A 20524-nucleotide genomic window follows, 5' to 3' on the forward strand; every position below is an offset into this window, starting at 1 on the left:
TGGAAGCGTACAGCTTTATTGGTAACACACAAATGAGGCACGCCGGATGGCGCCAGTCCGTGGGCTATACACCGTGTGAAACAGTAGAAAAATCAGTTAGTAAAGCAGAAAATTCAGGTGAGGTGATTACAACATGGAGCAAATGGCCAGAAAACTGGTATTTCCATCGGAAGTTTCCTCTGATAAAAGTTCTTAGTTTATGAATTAAATACACTGAGAAACACAGTGAAAATATATCTACAGTCCTCTAAAATGGGCACCGCCAACAGATTTAATTAAAAAAAAAAAATCTTTGCTGTTTCTTGCTTGTTTCTTTCAAAGAGAATTTTAAATATGACTTTAGTTTTTAAAAAATACAGTTAAGGAAATAATTACAATCTTATTATGAAAACATTTTACAACTTAGAGCCGTGGTCAATTAATGCTAAATATCTATAATTTTAAAAAGTTTGGTGTTAAAATTTAAAGTCACTGTTTCCTTTCTCATTAGAAAATCAAATACAAAGATTATCTTATTAAAAACGCCTTTGGTCCCTAAGAATCGTGATCTGATGATCCTATGGCAAAAACGCGCCTTCCCGGGGCAGCACTCAGGAGCCCTGGTGACACCTGCCCAGGCCAGGGGTGGGCACCTTTCCCCGGGGGAGGCAGTGGGGGCGCTGTTCACAGAAGAGGGGCCAGAGGGGCCTTCGTGGAGAGGAGCCCCCTGCGAGAGGCTGTGCCCACCGCGGGGCACGGGGTGCAGTTTACCTTCATGTATTCACAGTATCAACCTGGCCCATCATGGGGACAGTGATGAGCCAGCAGTGACAACGGGAACAACAAAAAGAGAATAAGAATCACTCTCTTTAAAACAACGCCACAGATTTGAAAAACATCCCATTAAGAAAAAAAAAAAATCATTTTGGGAAAACAAACGAGGAAGGCAACAGTTGAACATCTGAGCGGTGCCACCTTGAGGACCCCGGGGGGTGGTGGAGACTGCGGCGTTCCTGGAAGAGGCACCTGCAAGGGGTGCGCCGGCTGGGCCACAGGGGTCCTCGCTGGCACGAGAGGCCCCGTCCCCAGGCACCCACCCTGCTGCCCACCGTCGGGAGGCCCTGCCACAGCACTGGGGGAGCGAACCCAGAGCGCTGCCTGCTGTGACTCCGGCCCCTCCCGAGAGCACGCTGGCAGCCCGCTTCTGCCCACAGCCCCCGGGCCCGCCCCCAGTCGTGCGCCTGTCCCTGTGCAGACCTGCACCCAGGTTCCTGATGGTTGCTGCGCTTCAGATGGGTCTGAGTCTCCTTCCTGGGGGTGGATGTGGGGCCGAGCGCACACGCAGTGTGAAACAGGCTTTGCAAAAGGTGGCAAATCTCCAACCTGAGTGCTTTGGGGGTTTTGGAACTCGGACAGTTGAAGTGAAGATCGGGCTCGAAAACACCAAGGTGTGCGAACAGGAGGTGGACAGAATGGGTTTACACCAGGGTGTATGCACAGTCATCCAGAGAAGACCCGGGAAAGATCCAGACTCATCTGGACCATTCCCCAGCCCCATGCTGGTTCCTAGGTGGTGGAACCATCCAGAAGCCCAGAGAGGGCAGGGATGGCTGGTCTGACCCGCACAGGGCCTTGCCCTACCCTCTACTGACTCTGAACGGGGAAAAGTGACCGTTTCTGCTTGTTTTGCGCCACGGGTGACACGGCAAGCCCTTAACCACTATTTTGTTTCTGTGCATAAGGTGGGTGAGTGATTAAAGACATTATAATCACATAAAACTGGAGGAGATTTTGAAGGTTGATGACACCAAATACAGCCAGAGGCAGAGCCCTGGGGCTGACGGTGAGGCTTTAGGTGCTAAGGGAAGTGGCCATGACCGGCAGGGTGGCCCATCTGCACGGCCGCCACGCTCCCTCCACTTTGGGTCAGGATCCTCTTACTGTGAACAGGACCATCTGTGACGGGACGGGTGACGCCTCAAGGGGACTGGGACTTCTCCCAGTGGCAGGTGTCTGGCACCCCCGCAGCGAGCTCCCGAGGCCCACCTGCTCCATGTGTCAGCTGCGGCCGCCGGGTGGGGTGCTCAGGGAGGGCCATAAAATGACATCGCTGCCAGAATTCTGACAAGACGTCTAATGTGTGTCTAATATGTACAGATATAAATTAAAAATTCTATTTATTGAACATATACAAATAAATAACTTATTTTGAAGCAAATCCTTTCACCTAACTTTCTGATCAAATCTAAAGACACCAAGGGGAACACACAACATCACAGGAGCCTCACTGTCGGCGGCCTCGCCCTCCATGCGGCCCGCTTCCAACGGCTCCGTGGGACCAGCAGGATCCGTCTAAGCTTGCCATCCTCTTTAAAGGCCTTACGCTTGGGAATATGAAACCTGGGTTTCGACACAGAATAGGTACACCAGGAGTTGAGGACCAGGGTCCAAATCCTGGCTCTGGCTCCGACGGGCCATGTCCTTGGGCAAACCCATGGGGATGAGGGTCCCCATGCTGCCCAGGATCTCCCTAGCTGTGCTGGGCCACGGTCAGGAGCACCGGCTGCTTAGGTTTCCTCTCCTAATGCTCAAAACCTGGGGGCTGCTTGGACAAAGCTGGCTGCCAAGCAGGTTGGCCCAAGTGCCTTTGCAAACCTTATTTGACCAGAAGGCAGCAAAAACCTACCATAGATCAAACTTTTTCCTTTTACAGAAAATCAGCTTCCCACACAGACAGACAACGGAGGACGGGGCTCCTCTAACAGCACCGGGAAGATGGACCCAGAGGCTTTGGGGGCCTCCTCCCTAGATTTCCTGGGGGCAGGGGTTGATCGTGCTGGGTGCCAGGGAGATGTGCCCTAATCTGCCAACATGTGATGGGGGCCCGCGTCTCCGCTGGGATCAGCTCCAGCCCCCGCTCCCTCCTGTAAACTGTCACCTTCACAGGAGACTACTTGCCCGCTCTATGGCCAAAATCTCATGCAGCCATGCGGGGCCTGAGAGCCCTGACGTTGGTTTGACCCCAGTCCTAAGAAGGGCCTATGGGAGAGTGGCCGAGCCCCGGAGGGGCTCTGGAGGCGTGCTGGGACAGGGGGGAAGCATGGAGACTGTGTCGTGCCTTCCATCCCTGTATTTGGTGGATGAAAGGCTGACACCTCCACGCTTCCACATTTCAGCAGGAAGCGCCCTTGCATAGGTGTGTGACTCATGCCCCCCAATCTGCCTGCAGAGGGATCCTGGGGTGACCCACTTTCATCGCATCAGGGGCTGCACCTGGCCATAGCTGAGGATTCCTGAGACGGTCCCTCTGGAGGCACAGTGGAGTTGGCCGGTTCTCAGAAGTGCCGCACAGGTGCAGAGACCCGGCCTCAGCCCGAGGGGCTAGGAGCAGCCCCAGCATCCCCGCGCTTCTGGCCTGGGTTTGCAGGGGGAGGCAGGGCCATGGGGAGAGAACAGACGCTCTGGCTCGGCTCAGGATGCTAGGGTTCTAAGGCCAAGCGACTTCCAGGACCTGCTTCCCTCTCAAGGGGCTAGCCCGTCCTGTAACTGGAAGTGCCATCTACATCCGGTGAGACCGGGTCACCTGCTGGCTCTGAGGGGCAGACAGGGTCGGGGACACTGGGGAACAGGGTGGGGAACACACATTAGTGAAGCAGCAGACACTCTGCTGCCTTTCAGAAGCAGTACAAATAATTAATAAAATACGATACAGAATCTCTGAAAAACCCTTAGAGCGAAGTGCAACACACAATTAAAAGAAATTTCTAAAAAGTTTAAAAAGAATGGCAGCTTTTCACGTCATGGTGACGGAAGCATTTGTCCAGAGGAAAGACAATGAAAAGGTAACAGATGCTTCACAGCACGGGTTTCTCACGCACCCGCCTCTCGTGATGAGGGGGAGGGGCGCGTGGGAAGGGCACGCTGAGGCACGAGGGGGGCAGGAGGGCGCGCTGTGGGAGGCCCCGGCCTTTTCAGCAGGCGGGCGCGACGGTCCCAGGGCCCACGCCAGCCGCGTTCACCTGCCCGGGGCCCGGGCCTCCCGCCAACCGAGGCCTCAGCGGGGGCACTGGCCGGTCCCCCACGGTCAGGGTGCAGGGGACACGGGTAAAGCCCTCACTGAGCTTCTCGTTTGCCGTAGGACCTCTCTACCTCCCTACTGCTCTCCGACAGAGAGAGGTGGAAACCAAAGTGTTATAAGTGAATTTCTTTAGAAGGAACAAGTACAGTAGCAAGAGGACACGCGGGCGGGTCTGGCGCTGGCTTCGGAGCTCAGTCACAAACCCTGGCGTCCTGCGCAGTGGCCACGCGGGCGGAGCTTCCTGCGGCGGTGGCGGCGGGGCAGCGCCTGCGAGTGGGGCGTCCTGCCGTCCCTCTACGTGCCGTTCTTCAGCTCCCATTCCTAGGTGTGGCGAGAGGAAGGGTACAGGTCAAAGTGGCCGGGTGCTGGGAGACAGGCTGCCCCCACGGCCGCCGGCCGCCTACAGCATGGAAACCGATGAGGTGGCCACTCAGGAGTTCGAGAACTACCGTTTGACCCAGGAATTAGATCAACGATGGGGCCCTTGGGCTGATCAAGGGGAAGGTGTGTGTGGACGCAGGGCCTGGCACCCGGTGTGGTGGGCTGGCCGGTGGGAACACCCAGCGCCTGCTGAAATTTCCAGGGCTTTGTTCACTGGGCTGTGAGCTCACTCGCTGCACACCTCTGCACATCTCATGAAATTAGGCATTTCTGACTTTTTCTGAAAAACGGAGCATCAGCCAACATGGCAGAAACAAGGTCAAAACAGAGCCACCCTCCACTTCGATAAAACCACACGGGGGCACCTGTGGGGCTCAGTTGGTGAAGCGTTCACCTTTGGCTCAGGTCAGGATCTCAGGGTTCTGGGTTCGAGCCCTGCATCGGGCTCCTTGCTCAGTGGGGGCTGTGCTTCTCCCTCTCCCTCTGCCCTGCCTCCACTCGTGCACTCTCACTCTCTCTCGAATAAATAAAATACTTAAAAACACACACAGAGCACTTTCAGGCAGGTGTGCTGAGAGGAGGAGGAACTCGAGTGTAGCCTCTCCCTGTTCTTACTCAGCCACCCTGAGAAGGCCACAGGGCTGAGGAAGCAGGTGTCCAGAGGGAAAACAGAGGCTGGCATTTCCCCTTCCCAGCTCACCAATCTGCCCCCGGGCCGTGCAGGTTTGATAGCGAGGACAGGCATGCATGTCGTCTCACCGAGGAGTCTGGCAAATACATTGCCATCGGCAAGCAGGGGTCACCGTGGCCACTCGGCAGGGAGGGCCAGAGAGAGCCACAGGGACACACCGCACCAGGAGAGTGTACAGAGGGAGACTGAAGCCCCATGAGGCTCTTGCTGACACGGCTGCGGAGAGCCAGGCTATGCCACCGCGGAGCCAGGCACCCGAGCCTCTGGCAGCGGCTCGCCTGTGGCGGCTCTGGAAGCACGGCTGGGGCCATCATGCCAGGCCTACCAGAGGACCCCACACATGCAGCTTTCCCGACCAAGGAGGGGGATGGAGGACCTGGAGCTGAAAGCCCGTGACAGGTGCCCCACACTATCTGAGTTTCCAGGGTGTGCTATCATGCGCAGAACATTCCTCGTCAGGAGCTGGAAGTCACTTTAGGAACGCCGCCCAGGCTAATGCTTCCTGAACCCAGAATGAGCCAGCCTGTGCTGGTCCTCAGATGGAGGCTGGCGTGGGCAGACGAGGGCATGCGTGTGGCGCCCCTGCTCAGGATCAGAGCCGAGAGGCCGAGCCTCACCCCTGTCCCCAGCTGAGAGTCCCATGTCACTGTTTTCAGGAGTCCCTTTTTTGAGGCTTATGGTTCCTGGACCCATAAGCAGGGACGGCTAGGTCCTTCGGTGAGTGTGGCCCCCGTGTCACCATGCATGAACCTGCCGAGACAATGTGTCCAGCTTTAGCACAGAGGAGCAGCCGGAGCTGCAGTCCCCAAGCTGGTAGTCGCGGAGCACCCGTGTGACACGCGGCTTGGCAACGGCTCAATCGTAAATCTGATTTGACAGTAAAGAGACCAAGTAAATAAGACACTGTTACTTCACTTCTCATCTGCAAACAGTTGTGGGACTGCACTGGACGGCCAAACCCGGAATGCCCAACGCCTGCTAGGAAAAGTAACAGAAATACCCAGCAGCCCTTCCTGCCCTAGATGTGGCAATACACACGGGCTTCAAACGCTTGCCGGGCAGGACACCAGCTCTCAGACGGGGCCACAGCCACTGCCACCAGGGCCGCCCCATGAGCACACCAGGGCTCCAAGGCGCTGCTGCTCGCGTTCCTCCCCAAGACAGACCTGCCTCTCTGAAAACTGCAGACTCCTAGGCAGTTTGGACCAGGTTCTGAAGCTGCCCAGGAGCAAACGTAATGATAGCAATGCCGGGCCCAGAGGCAGCAAAGAGAGGCCGTCTGCCTCCACACCCGTCAGAGCAAATTAAATTCATCTGATGAATTAATGTAATTACTTCAAGTATGATTTTTCTGTATGACACACTTGTAGTTAGCACCGTCAGGAACTGTCTGCTCTGAGAACCTAGAAGTGGTTTTTACAATTTCTGAGAGCTTTAAAGTCCAGCATCAAAGCTCATCAGTGCCAGTCCCATGTGGAGACTGGAGAGCACGGGCGGGCCTGGGGGATCATCCTGCACCTCCCACACCACTGACGATGTCAGGGGCGGCATGGGCCGGAGGAGGGTCTAGGCCTGGGCCCTCTCTGAAGAGCCCAGAGGTTGCCTGATCCAGTCCCCACCCTGGGAAGGAAATCCTAGGAGCACCCAGAGTTGCTGTTTCTCCTGACACCAGGTGGTCAGCGCCTTGGGGTGAGGTTCTGGGCTTTTCACCTTTGAAAATGGGGACCCCTGAAGGAGGCTGGGACTGTGAGGACTGGGGAGAGTCAGGACATGGCATCTCCCCCCGCATCCCATCTCTCCTGCAGGAGCCAGCTCCCCTCAGGGCAGGTGTCCTGAAGGCGGGAGGGCGGAGCTCACCTTGGCCTTCCGCAGCACATGCCCCCGGCAGGGGGAGCCGCTGGCCGGCTGGCCCTTCCTCAGCACGGCTGCACTGTTCACCGGCACGGGGCCCTCCGCATCGCTGGTCTCACAGCTGGACATGGGTGAGCTCTCCAGGGTGCGATGCCTGAAAACCGGGGACTGTCAAGGCAGAGAGAAGACCCGAGTGAGGTGTGGTCTCCGGGCCCGTGGTGTGTCCCAGCGGGAGGACTGCAGGTTTCAAAGAAAACGCACAGGGTTGGGGAACAGGCAAGAATGAGAAGGAGAATGACTCCACAGGGTCAGCACCGGGTCTCATGGCACTTTCTCCATGTCCGTTACAGACAGGACGGCCGGGGGGCTAGGAGGCCGGCAGGGGCCCCACCCCGTCCCTCTGTACACTGCTCTGTGCTTGCAGAGAGCTCTGCGTGCACACCTGCCCTTGACCACCGGGCAGCGCCAGGCACTGGGCCCAAGGTTGGTGGCAGCATGGCCCAAGCCCAGCCTGGGTGACACCGGGGCTCCCAACCATCTGTAGCATATACAGAGGCCGAATGGAAAGGTCTTCTGGAAGACTTAAAGTGGAGTGAAAAGCCCCCCTCCCAACCCCCCAAAGGAGGTACAGGCTGCTCCTCAGGGGAGAGTGCTGGCAGTGGGCTGGGCCTGCCTAGATGAGCCCCCAGGGCCACAGACACCCCCCCACCCTGTCACTGCTGTGTAACACATGACCTGAAAACACTGCTTGGGTTGTTTGGCATGCTGTCAAGCAGAACACTGCTTTCAATTACCTTAAAGTGGGTCATTTAGGATCCCTACCAGGGGCTGCTGACCCTGAACGCCAAGCAGCCAGCTTTCCTCATGTTCTGGCTTACCAGCCATGCTGGCTGGGAAGGAGTCAGGGATGGAGTGTCTGGCAGAAAGGAGAGACCACCACCATCTCTCTGTGAGAGGCCACGCTGAGTTTGTAAGGCAGCCCATGACAGTCCTCTGGGACATACACCCAACCACCCGAGTTCTAGGGATGAGGGCTGGGTAGGAAGAGCAGGGAGCTGCCAACACCAGGGCAGGTGATGGCAACCCAAGTCCAGGGAGAGCCCTCCCAGGAGAGGAAGCCAGCAGGTCCTGTGGTCTGGGTGGGGAGGCTCAGATAGTCCCATCACCACTGGACAGAGGGGACCCTGGGGATGTGTGGGGTCACCACTGGAGAGGAGGGACCTCCAGGGGTATGCGGGGTCACTGCTAGAGAGAGGGAACCCCCGCAGGGATGCAGGGTCATCACTGGAGAGAAGGGATCCCCAGGGGGATGCAGGGTCACTGCTAGAGAAAGGGGACCCCCAGGGGATGCAGGGTCACTGCTAGAGAGAGAGGATTCCCAGGGGGATGCAGGGTCACCAAAGAAAGTAGCCAGTCTGGAGATGCCTGGGTCCTGAGGCAGGGGTGAGGTGGGGGGTTTCCAGTTTGGAGGTGACCTTAGGGAAAGCAGGTTTGGCAAGTGGAGAAGTGAGCAGGTTAACAGGACACTGTGGGAAGACACAACTATTTCCAAAACCTTAATTTGGAAGGGGAGGGATGAGAGGTAGGGGGGAGACTGCAGGGGGCTGGGTGTGGGGCCCAGAGGATGCAGAAGGGCTCTGAAGGAAGGGGGTGGGCAGGAGAGACCCCTGGGGGTGATGTGGCCATCCCTGCAGGAGGCCAGGGCCTAATGGGGTCCACCCCTGTGGAGGTCACGAGGGGCCCAGAAGCCATGTGTTTCCAGCAGGGCCCCACCTCCAGTTATAGTTGACCTCACTGTGCCGGGTCCTGTCCAAGCGGGACGCTGAGACGTGGGGCGGCTCGGCCCTTGCGTGCCAGCTTCCAGTGTACTCACCCTCCCTGCGTGTTGTTCTCACAGGGGGAATCAATGCGGACACACACGTACCCCGCAGGCTTCCTCCCTTATCGGAACACAGGCTCCCTGGGGGCAGCCCTTCTGCCTACTGCGCCCTGTCCCTGGGGGAGCACATGGCCCCCAGCATGTGCACTGCCTGGGTATGTATTCATAATTCATTGAATGAATGAATGAACACATGAACTAACAAATACAATGATGAATGATGAACCCACACTGCCTCTGCCCAGGCACGGTGCCATGAGCTATCACAGATGCATCAATGTCATCATCCTCAGTTTGTGGATGACTGAGTGAGGCCTCGAGAAGGGACATGACCCCAATCCTGTCTCTCTGGCCCCAGAGCCTGCTTTCCTAGAAGCTGCGCCTGGAGGAGGTGGTGCACCATTGGTGTCCTGTTTTCTGTGATGAGAGCCCCTGCCTTGCTGCTAGAAGCAACTCTGCCAGGCAATTTCTCAAAGTTGAGGGGTGGCTGTCAAAAGGGATGGGGGGGATGGGAGTTTCAGAGAGGGACAGGTTTAAGGTGGGAGGTGGGGTGGAGAGCTGCAGGCCCCTCTGAGAAGGAGCCTGCATCCAGGGCTGCTGCCCCTGCTACACTGTGTGTGCTTAGGCCGGGTTGCTGCACTTCTCTGGGCTTCTGGTTCCTGGTTTGTGAAACGGAAGGGGTGACATGAGACTCCCCAGGCTCTAGGGACCCAAGGGCATAGTCACGAGGAAAGGACAGCAGTAACTTCTCAGTGACTGTTAGTCCAATCAGAGCAAATGGTGAGTCACTGAAGGTGATAATTCATGTTGCAAAGTGACTCCCACTCGTTCTGTGAGATCCGAGGGGGAGGCCGTGTTTCCTGGCACCTGGCAGGATTCCCAAGACGTGCTGCACGTCTCATAACAATCTGCTACATTAGATTAAGGTCTCTAGCTAATGAATTGGAATCGAATTAGGACATGGTTCAAAAGAGATAAGAAGAGCGGTGCCTCTGATCATCAAATGGGAGAAAGGAAGGGAAATAGGCTGCTGTTTCCACCACCTTTCCACAGAGAGAAGAAAACACGTCACCAGCTCAGAATGCACGTTGGCTCAGAACATGAAGGTCAGGCGCTGACCTTACCTGTGGGCTCGATGTCCCTGACCTGGGCTCGATGGCCAGCCCCAAGGTGACCCCGCCAGCCAGGGCCTTCTTCAGGCTCTCCGTGACTTCCGTCAGCTCCAGCTCCAGGTTGACACGCTCCGCCTCCTTCTGCTTACACTCCTCCTCCAGCCTCTTCAGCTTGTCTTCCAGAACCACCTGTGTCTTCCTGCCTGAAATCCCATAGACACACTGTCACTGTAGCCACAGGTGAAGGTCTCAGATGATAGAGGATCCGTGCTGGTGCCCATCCCAGGAGCCCTAGAGACCTCTTTGCCTTGAGCGGCCCCCACCTGGATCCCTAGTACAAAACTCAAGTCCAGCTGTTCTTTAAAAGAGCAGAGGCCCTTCCTGACCACCCTATTTCTTGCAGCTGGAAGACTGTGGACTGGAAGCCGGAGCCCTCAATTCTCACAAATCCCAGAATTCTAGACCCCTCAACATGCTCACCTAAGCATATGGCCGGTGGAAGTGTGGCTGACTTGTAGTCTGACTACTTCCCTGCTCTGATGGTTCCACCTTCTCTTCCGGAGTCCTCTCTCTTGCCCGTCAGGTCGACTACAGTAAAGCTTGTGCCTCACAGAGCTGGCACATTCACTTATTCATTTTATTTGAAATGTGTTTCAGTGACACAAGGAGGCAGGTAACATGCCCATTGGACATGCAGAACAATGGATTCCAAGGGGTCGCCTGACTTTTGTGTGTGGCCCCAGCCTTGTGCTTGTGGCATGGGAGCTAGTCTCACTTCTCTGCATCTTTGCTATCCTGCAAACTTGGAACAACAGGAGGAGAGGACACAATCCTCTTGCTATCTTATTGCCCTGGAGGCTCCCACCCAGGCCTCTGACTCAGCGTTTGGTTCCCTCCAGGTGGCCGGACACCACGTCCTCCCCCTCCTATGGGTTATCTCCCACCTGCGTAGCCTACACCTAACCTCCCAGACTTTAAACTCCAAAAGCTCTCCCTGTCATAAAAGTCACTGAGGCGCAGAGTCAAGAAGGGCTGTAGCTGCTGGCTGACTGCTCTGTGAGCAGGAAAGCTACGTGAAAGCAGCTGTCTTCCCTTCTGGGCCTTCCTGGTCCTCTGTGTCCCAACAAGTCCAGCCAAATCCAAACCTGAGGAGTCGGTCTTGCCCCAGGATCAGGGCCAGTCTTGAGCTGATTACATTAAACAGCTCCATCCCCAGAACCAGGAACTACACAAATGAACAAGCCTGAGCCAGAGACACCCCCCAGGCCCAGACTCAGCTCCCCAACACTGCCTTAGGTAGGACTTCCCCTCTGAGAGCGTCTCTGCTAACCTGGCCTATTTCCCTGCTCCCTTCCAAGAATTTAGACACTGTCCCTCATCCTGCAGACAATCTTTGCAGTCAACACACGAGGCAGGGACAGCTCCTGGCACCATGGGTCTCTGGGAGCAGGTGAGCAGACCAGGTGAGCAGGCCAAGAAGTGGTCCTGGCCTCCTCTTGCCTAGTCCACTGTCCCAGGCCATGGCACCTGCCCCAGGCTTACTCATACAATGCTTCCAAACTACAAGCAGCACCATTCGGGGATATGTGGCCTTACTAAGGTGAGACCCCATGGGCAGAATGGGTGGAAATTGAGGCGCTAACCCAAGGAGGTGCCCAGGCTGGCCAGAACCGTGGCCCTCATACCAGCGTTTACTTCGATGGCAGCCCTCAGGTCTCTCCTCTCTTTCCGGAGCTGGGCCAGCCTGTTCCGCAGGGTTTCTTTACGCTTTAGCAGCTCGTCTTCTTTGCTCTGCAACCGCTTGGCATCGGCTTCAACCCGATTCTTGCCATATTTGTACTGGTCAGCATCTTGGGGGGAAAAAAAGTAGCCAAAGAAAATTCAGTTTAACCAAGCAGATAACAAGGTAATTCATAAAACTTGTTTAAAATCAGGAAAAGAAACTAATCTGGCTATTTTGCTAGTTTGGTAAGAAAAGGAATGGGACCAGTTTGAATGGAATAGAAAGGTGAGTAGGGCAAATTTCCCAATGGTCTGAATCAAGGTGAGAAAATGAGAAGAGAATATGAGAACATCCCATTAACTCCCTATCCTTTGAGGCAGGAAGGCTTGATTACAGGATGAGCACTCTATAATCAAAATCAAGGCTCCTCTCTGGGATTTGTGTACTTCTCTCTTTTTCAGGCACTTCTGTAACACGGCCAAACCTAAGCCCAATGCCTGTGCTATCTGGCTGTCAGGCTGACTGGACAGCAGCTCTGTCCCCTGCGCTGGGGTAGGTGCAGCGAGCATGCAGGCATCCACTGAGTGAGTGAAGGACGGAGAACATGGGGAGTCTCATGCGGCGGCGCCCAGACCCAATCAGCTGAGTTAGAGCTCTAGCTTGTTGCATCGGCTATGTGACCCACAGCAAGACCGCTTGTCCTCTCTGGGCCTCAGGTCCCTCATCTGTGAAGTGGTCATTTTCAGGGCTCTTATGAGGGTCAATTTAATATTTACGAAGCATTCCAAATAAGCACAATGCCAGTGCTCATTAAATAAAAGGAATGCGTGAAGAATAAAGAGGAAACCAGTCTTTAGGAAATCCATCGGAGTCTTGACCAGAGTCACACCACTAGTTGATGTCACATTAACATCCCACCCAAGCTTCTTTCCTCTAATTAAGTTGAAATTTTGATAATACTAAGTTAGAGACCCTCTCTAGAAAAATAGCTTGAAGAGATGAAGATGTCACAGGCGTGATGGAGGGTCACCGATTCCGAAGCTTCCACTGCCTTCCACACATGATCACCACTCGGAGGTCTGCTGCACATCATGTGCCCCGTCATGTCTTCACGCCCCACAGCACCCCCTGCAACACTGCACTTGTTTGCCTGCATGTCTACTGCCCCACTGGGCGTGCAGCGACTTCTGGGCAGGAACATGGCGTGATGGCTCATAGTGGAGACATGGGCCAGAAAGGAACCTACGACTCTGGGCTGGCAGCTAATCTCCATGAACCTCAGCTTCACCCTCTATAAAGCAGAAGCAGGAAGGCATACCTTGAGTTAAAAAAAACAAAACAAAACAAAACATGATATTTATATTCAAAACCTATCTCACAAAACTATGCGATGCCTGGGGTGGGGTGGACACCCCCCGGCTGCTGTAATCACTGCCAGTGATAGCTGAGGCCTCAGAGACAATGGCCAGCCACTTCCACCACCTATCCTTGATGCTGAATTCACTGAATCCTGCAATGCAAACTGTCAGGATTATGATGCAACACTGCGTTTATGAAGGCAGGTGCAAAATCTTTCATTTGTCCCCAGGGCACTTCCCCTCACTAAAAAGAAGCAAACAGAAAATGCACACACAGAGCATGATATTAGGAGGATCTCAGTGTGAGGATAACAAAAGCAACAATTTGAAACAAAAGCACTGCAATGAGTAGCCAGGGTTAGGACGCGTTCCACAGACAAAGTCCACACCCTGTTCACTTATTTCTGATCAGATATGTTTCCCCAAGAAACTGGTATGTAATAACCTATAAATATTCACATCTTTTGGTTCCCATGCAGTAAGCCTCATCCAGTCCATAATGCAACTGGCTGAATTCAGCAAAAACATAGAATGCAATTATTTTTCTCTTTTGTCACCATTAGATGTCACCAAAGTTAATAAAGATTCCCTACAGAAGGTCTCATAAAATAAAGGAATAAATCACCTAGGAAATGAAATGAGCAAAGGCACTGGGAGAAAAGCTATTGAGAAGAGATCCCAGGAGGTTCGGGCCCTGCACAGCAGAGCTTTCAGGCACAGGCTTTTTCCTCCCCTCTCCACCCCTCCCCAGATGAACAGCACTAAAATTTTAAGTGACTGTAAATACACCCAATTGCATTAGGGAAATAAGATTTGCCAGAAAGATAAGGTCAAAATAAGTCAGCACAATAAAACTGTGATCCAGCTGGCTCCCAACCCGTCTGCTAGGACAAGGAAAGTATAGACAAGGTGATGGGCAGAGTACAAGTTCCCTTGGGGTGGAAGCAGCCAAGCCCTCCTGGACAATTCCAAGGCTCGTCTGGGTATACGATGGAAAAGGCCGTCCTCTCCATCCCCATGTCCTCTCAAACTCTGAACATCCTTCAGTGCCGGCAGGTCAGTAAGTGAGGGAGAGGTTACTAACTGGAGCCAGCTGGCCAACCTCATCTTCACCAACACAGACTGGTCTACTGGTGACACTGAGCCAGATTCTGAAAGTATACACACAACTTCCCAACTTGATAAGCCGTCTTATCAAACCCATCACTGAAGCCTAACTCACATCCTCCTCCCCTGGGAGCCCCCAGCAAGCCAAATCCACTTAGGAGCTCCTGAACCTTGTAAAAGCCTGTGCTATATACCTGCAGATCTGCCTGTGAGCATCTTCTTGAGCCCAAAGCAGCTCGATGCCAACTGCCCAGTCTTATCTGTGCAGCCCCGGCAGCAAGCAGAGTGCCTCAAAGAGAATAAATGCTGCCGGGCTGGCACAATGAATGGGTGCCCACCATCACCAGGGCTGAAGCAAACACACACCCATGGGCACAATGTTGTCACCTAAATTAATCCATCTGCCGGTAAGGAAGAGCACTGGGTGCTGAGGTAGGTTGGATCTCTCACTTGTGCCTTCCTGCTTCTCTGCTCAGATTTGGAGTGTGAAACCTGGTAGTCGCATTGGCCAGCTGTGAAACACTGGGTGAGCCACTTGGTCTCTCAGACAATATTTCTGCCCTTGCATAAGGGGCAGGTGATTGTACCTACCTGAGATGAGACTGGGAGAAGTAGCAGGAGAAGGTCTGTATCAGCTCACAAACCATAAGGCGCTAGGGAAGACGCACCCCTTACCAATCCTTACATGGCTCTCATGCTTGGAGGCCCATGCAGTGCCTCAATTACTTCGTCCCAGAAACCACAGTGGCCATTTGTCTCCATCTCCAACACAGGGGGCTGAGCTTAGAGCATTTATACAGCTTGACTAAGTCACCAACAGATCGGGGACACACGTCAAGGTCTCCTGACCCAAAGCCCCAGGTCCCTTGGACCTACTCCATCTCCTCCTTAAATACGTTTGAACATGTCAACACGTCACAGACCAGCCCGGCTTCTCCTTTATACACAATGGTCATCAAAGCTGAGTTAAAAATTGTCACCATTCTTCAATCCAGCAAGGAGGGAGGGTGACAATGAGTAGAGTCCCCTCTCTCCAGCTGACCCCCATGCCTGGCATCTCCACCTGAGCAGGTGGGGAGGAAAGATGGCTCTTATGGCCCCTACTCTGCAAACTGCACCAAGAAACTGAATGATAAACTTACTTGAAGATGTTCGCTTCACGCCGGCTGTGGAATCTACCTTTTTTTGCTGGCTGCTCAGAGTCTTCCCTTTCCCCGTAACCCCACTAGAGGCTACTGGGGGCTTTTTACCCTTCACCTGTTGACATAAACATGTAAGAGAATTAATAACAAGCAATAAAGAAAAATCTGTTTTTTTCAGTAAATTGTCTCAGTCTCTGAATCATTCATATAAGCTAGCACAGATAGGAAAAATGAAGGGAGCAGAAGACCAGTCTGGTCTCCAAACACTGAGCTGCTATGGTTTTCCTGCGCAGGACAAGCAGGTGTAGAACTGAGCTCCAAGGCAGGTGAGGAACTTGGACCTGTCCAGTTGGGATAGAGTCAAAGTTATATGTATTTCTAAGGGGAGATTATAAATGCTCATCAAGACATTGGCACAGGCAGTTGGGTATCTGAGAGTAGTGGGTTGAGATCACTAAACGTTTGTGTTTCTAAAAATGAATGGCTTTTCTCTCCAGGGGATGCTCTTTAGGGGAGAGGCATGGCCGAGCATCAGATTTCTGCTTGGAGGGCTCTGCCGCTGACTGATGCCCTCACAGGACACATAACTACCTTTTGATTCGCTGATGGGCAGAGGATGGAAGCCAAGGGAGAGCACAGAACAGCACAAACTGAGTTTTAAGTAGCCACAGGTTCTTAAAGAACATTCAGCAGTACCTCTGCTCCTTTGCTGCAAGTCAACAAGTGCCGTGTTTTGCTTAAGGGAGTTGTGTGTACCCTCACTAGGCCATAGATCTAGCCTCACTTGGGAGAGGCAGACAGACCTTGCTGCAGATTCTGACTCCCTGACTTGGGATAGGCCAAGGAAGTCATTACAGCTTTCTGAGCTTCCATTTGCTCATTAAAGAAAATAAATAAAGATACTGACTTCTCCCTGCAGCATTCCTAAAAAGGCCAGGTGACATGCCAGACAGGGGCACAACACACGGCATACTGTAGGTGCTCAATAACCAGGAGACGTCTCCCTTAAACACTTAGGTGCCCTACGAAAATGACCAATAGAGCACAGGAAAACAAAAGGTGTGATAATTCAACTTACAAATGTGTTCCTACTTCAAGTGGGAGAAATGAATAAAAACAAGCACATAGAAACGATGTATCCAGTCATTCCAAAGTAATCTGGGGACAATCCAAATGCACAAGGTGGTGTACTTTGTCCCACAGATTCTACCTAACGAAACTTTAATGCCAACTAAAAAGTAAGTCCGTTGACACATATGTGTTCACCTAGTGGAAATCTCTAGAGATCTGAGCAGCTTGGCTAAAAATCAGAAACAAATCCTGCCCTGTGATTTGAGAGGCGATGGGTTGCGGGGAGCTGTTGTAAGCCATCGCTATGTGAAATGCCAGGACCCTACCAGGCACTTTGTGTTTCCTAAAATTACCCAAGAAACGGAGGGAAATTGGGGATCCCTGGGTGGCTCAGCGGTTTAGCGCCTGCCTTCGGCTCAGGGCGTGATCCTGGAGACCCGGGATCGAGTCCCACATCGGGCTCCCTGCATGGAGCCTGCTTCTCCATCTGCCTGTGTCTCTGCCTCTCTCTCTCTGTTTGTCTCTCATGAATAAATAAATACAATCTTTAAAAAAAAAAAAAGAAAATGAAAGAAAAGAAACGGAGGGAAAAGAGTATAATTTAAAGTGTATGCATCTGCTATTTGTTTGCTGAGTATGGCCATGTTGTGGTGCTTGGATTTGTGTGAGAAGGACACAGCATTCTTTGGTGGAAAATGCATGAACACACAAGGTTAGCATTTACACGGAAACCTCATTGTTTGCTGTAACTGTGGGTGTGGAGCAGCTGGCAGTTCAACATCAAGGTTATTATCATTCGCTCATAATCCCAAATCCTCATTACCATCTACTCGGTTTTAGGCAGTACACTTTCAAACTCGTTATGGAAAAACACTGTGGGACCCTGAAAATTCTAGTTAACGTTTAAAGATCGAAAGCAATTACTAACTGGAGTCCAACGTTTCTTGTGTACCTATGGTAGAAGCATTAAAAAAGCTGGATGTGCAAGAATCTTCTGGAAAGTTTTATTGCCCCTGTCCTTTTAAAAATCTTTGCCTTTAGTCAAATTTTGTAATGCACAAAATTCACCGGGGAAATTTCCAAGAATAGAAAGAGAGCCAGATTTAGGCCAAGAAATACAGTGCTTCAGCCACGAACTAGTTAGGAGTGCTTAATCAAGTTCTTAGGCAGCCAAACGTTGATTGCATTTGCAAATTCTATTCTGGTTGAGGCAAAGATTCCACCTCACCCTTGATGAGTCTCATCTGCTACAGGGTTGGTGACTATGCCTGGCAGGAGGACCACGATTCAGATAATTCTAGAACAGGATGCAAGGAGATGCTGTACCTGAGAGCTGAGCCCGAGAGACGCCCTCCCCAGAGAAGAGGGGTTAGTGGCAGACTGAATGAGAGGCAGACCGCAGGAGGGAGGGCATTTGTAATGGTTACAGGACAGTTTGTCAGGAGACGGCCTAGAAGCCTTTCTGTCAGCAGGTGGGTAGCGAGCAAAGATTTTCGGAGACGGCAAGTTATCGTACAGGACCGCGTTATCATAAAGCACCTCTTCTCCCAGGCCTCTGGCACAGGAAGCAGGAGGGCCGTCTTCGGGGTCCCACTGCAACACACAGCTTCGTCGTTAGTACCCTCGGCCACAGAAAGCATAGCAGAGATTTTAGCATATTGAGACATAATTAGTACCCCCCCAAACATGTATATGTACCCCACACTGTTACCAATAAAACACACACACACACACATACACACACATAGACGGACAACATTTCCACTTTGAGAGACTTCAGGAAAGGTTTCTTTTCTCCCGAAATCATTCCCAGGGTAACTGGCTTAGGACATTTTTGTTTGTTCTGTTTTTTAAGGCAGAGAGAGAGGAAAAATAAAAAACTTATCTGACATTTCTTTCTTTAAAGAACCAGATTTTGGAAGCCCTAATCCAGAGAGCAGAAGCCACATGAGGTAAGGAGAGGCAGGCCAACCTGGGGGCCCTGAAACTCGGAGCTCCAGCTGTCCCCAGAAAGCAACTTATGATCACAGCAAAGCACTTTCATTTACAGCAATGCCTACGTCCCAGACATCATTTGAAGCGCTTCATGGGTGTTGAGCCATATAATTTCCACAGGAGTCTCAAGATGCAGGGGGAAACTGAGGCAGAGCCGTGCTCCTAACCGCATACAGTGGCAGGCTCCCCCAGGGTAGAAAGTACCTCCTGACCCTCCCCATCTGGCGTGCAGACATCAGGGACTCGGGTATCAGGGGTGACTGTCAGCATGCACCCAGGGACCAGACTCCTATGGCTGAAGAAAGTGCAGTGACCAAAACATAGTCTGTCGTAAGGAAGAAATGCAATCATTGTAGAAAAGAGGATGTTTCAGCAAATAACTGATACAATGGCATCGTCTTAGCAGAAAGCCATTTCACAAAGGACTAAAATAGCTCGAGCCACTTCAGAACATGGACATTAAAGCATAAATGGAAACCTAAACTCACAACCACAGCCAGAGCCCTTTACGTTTTAAAGGTCTTTATAAATTGCTTTGCATTTACAAAAAAAGGAGAGAAATATTAATTCCTATGTTATGCTCATTTTACCCTATTTTTATATCCTTCTGGCAGCGTCTCCTTCTGCCAGACTGTAATTACAGCCTTTTGTTACCAAAATAGGAACAGTCTGAAATCTCACGGGAGGAGCACTTCTGTCCCTTTGCAGCCGCTCCGACGTGTCTATTTTTGTCATGCGGGGACCCTCCTACAATCTAAACACAGCGGCCCACGCACACAAGCCTGGACGGGATGGCTCCCTGAGGACAACCGCACACAGTTGTCCCGGGTGATTTCAATGCTCTAGACTGGACAATCACCTCCCCAAATACCAAAGGATCATGGCACATGGAACAGTTAGGAAACAGATACTCCACAGAGGTTTCTAGATTAAGAGCATGTCAAGAGATCCTTTGGGAGACTCACTTCAATCTTGTGCTGGGCATAGGGGGAGGGCGGGTGGCCATGAGGGGTAAGGATTATTGAAGTCGATGTCAGTTTTGGGCTCAGAAAGGACGAACTTCATAAAACTGCGAAAGGAAGCCTTCCAAACGAGAGGTTGCCTGGTAATGGAGCCGGTGTGGAGAAGCACAGTTAAAAGAGGGGCCTGAGCTTCAAGGAAGCCCTCACTAAGCCAGAGAGCCACAGAGACGGTGCATAGGACCTCACGTTTTCAACACTGCCGTGCATGTGCAGGAACAACTGCTAAATGCAAAGTTCTTCCAGAATGGTGGGGTTTTATCTCTGAGACTGAGGACACTGTGGATGCTCTAAAGAAAGCTTATTCCTGGAGGTGGCCTGAATCCCATGACACAAATCTAAGGGCATGGGTGGTGGTGGTGGGGGGGGGGGGGTTGTGCTCATATGGTCCTGTAGCTTCCACGTGGAATGTAAGGAAGAGAGGAGAAAACCTTTCAGGAAAAGGAGCACAAAGGGGCCTTCAGGCAGGAAGGTCCAGAGACAGGTCTGGGTGTTGTCTTTCCAGCACAAGTGGTGGCTGAGGCCAAGGGCCCAGAGAAGCAGGCCACTCTGTGAGAATGAGTGTGATGGCTGGGCCTACAACCAGGGGTACGGCTGCTCAGGAGCTGGTGGCTGCCTAGGATAGCCAGGGACCACCCTGAAGGTGGCACAGTGCCTGGGAAGACGCTGAGACGGCCTGAGAACCCGTGCTCATGATGTCACCATGCAGCCTTCCCTAAATGTGTGGGCTCAGGGGAGGAGGCTGGGGGTATCACGGGCACCAGGAGCCCCTCTAACCCTGAAGACCTTGGTGGCAGGGGTGGAGGTAGGAATGGGGGCCAAGGAGCTCATGTTTTCTTACTGGGGCAGGACTCCCCCTTCAACCCCAGCCCTGACCACCCCAGCCTGAGACAGGCAACTATCTGATGGACCTGTAGTCAGGGTTGGGTTGAAGTGTGGCTCTGCTCCTACTACCCCTGCCCCCGCCCCCACGTCCCAGCATAGACCCTAACATTCATGTGAACCTGCCAGGCCTGGTCCCTGCTCTGCTCTGCTTCCCCCTACCCACACCTGCAGCCCCGCTGGACCAGAAGGCTGCTAGAGGACAGAGGCAACGTCTTCTCCATTGTGTCCTCCACTCCTAGTGCAGAGCCCGGGT

The 20524-nt window shown here is 52.8% G+C and overlaps 1 protein-coding gene across 21 annotated transcripts in view; it reads right to left on the reverse strand.

The window, feature by feature from the left end:
• AFAP1 (actin filament associated protein 1) overlaps positions 1 to 20524 on the reverse strand; it is a 142051-nt gene continuing 121527 nt past the window's right edge. For 10 of the 21 annotated variants that reach the window (XM_072737595.1, XM_072737581.1, XM_072737577.1 and 7 more), the window contains 6 exons: positions 17699 to 17965; positions 15302 to 15416; positions 11657 to 11821; positions 9984 to 10174; positions 6987 to 7148; positions 1 to 4378 (listed from right to left, as the gene is read on the reverse strand). In XM_072737595.1, the coding sequence (XP_072593696.1) occupies positions 4352 to 4378; positions 6987 to 7148; positions 9984 to 10174; positions 11657 to 11821; positions 15302 to 15416; positions 17699 to 17965 (927 nt within the window). In that variant the 3' untranslated portion in view covers positions 1 to 4351. The remainder of the gene's footprint in view (positions 4379 to 6986; positions 7149 to 9983; positions 10175 to 11656; positions 11822 to 15301; positions 15417 to 17698; positions 17966 to 20524) is intronic. The other 11 variants (XM_072737591.1, XM_072737586.1, XM_072737588.1 and 8 more) reach the window with 2 other exon arrangements.

The sequence above is a fragment of the Vulpes vulpes genome, chromosome 14 (genome assembly GCF_048418805.1).
Source record: "Vulpes vulpes isolate BD-2025 chromosome 14, VulVul3, whole genome shotgun sequence".
Lineage (NCBI taxonomy): Eukaryota > Metazoa > Chordata > Mammalia > Carnivora > Canidae > Vulpes > Vulpes vulpes.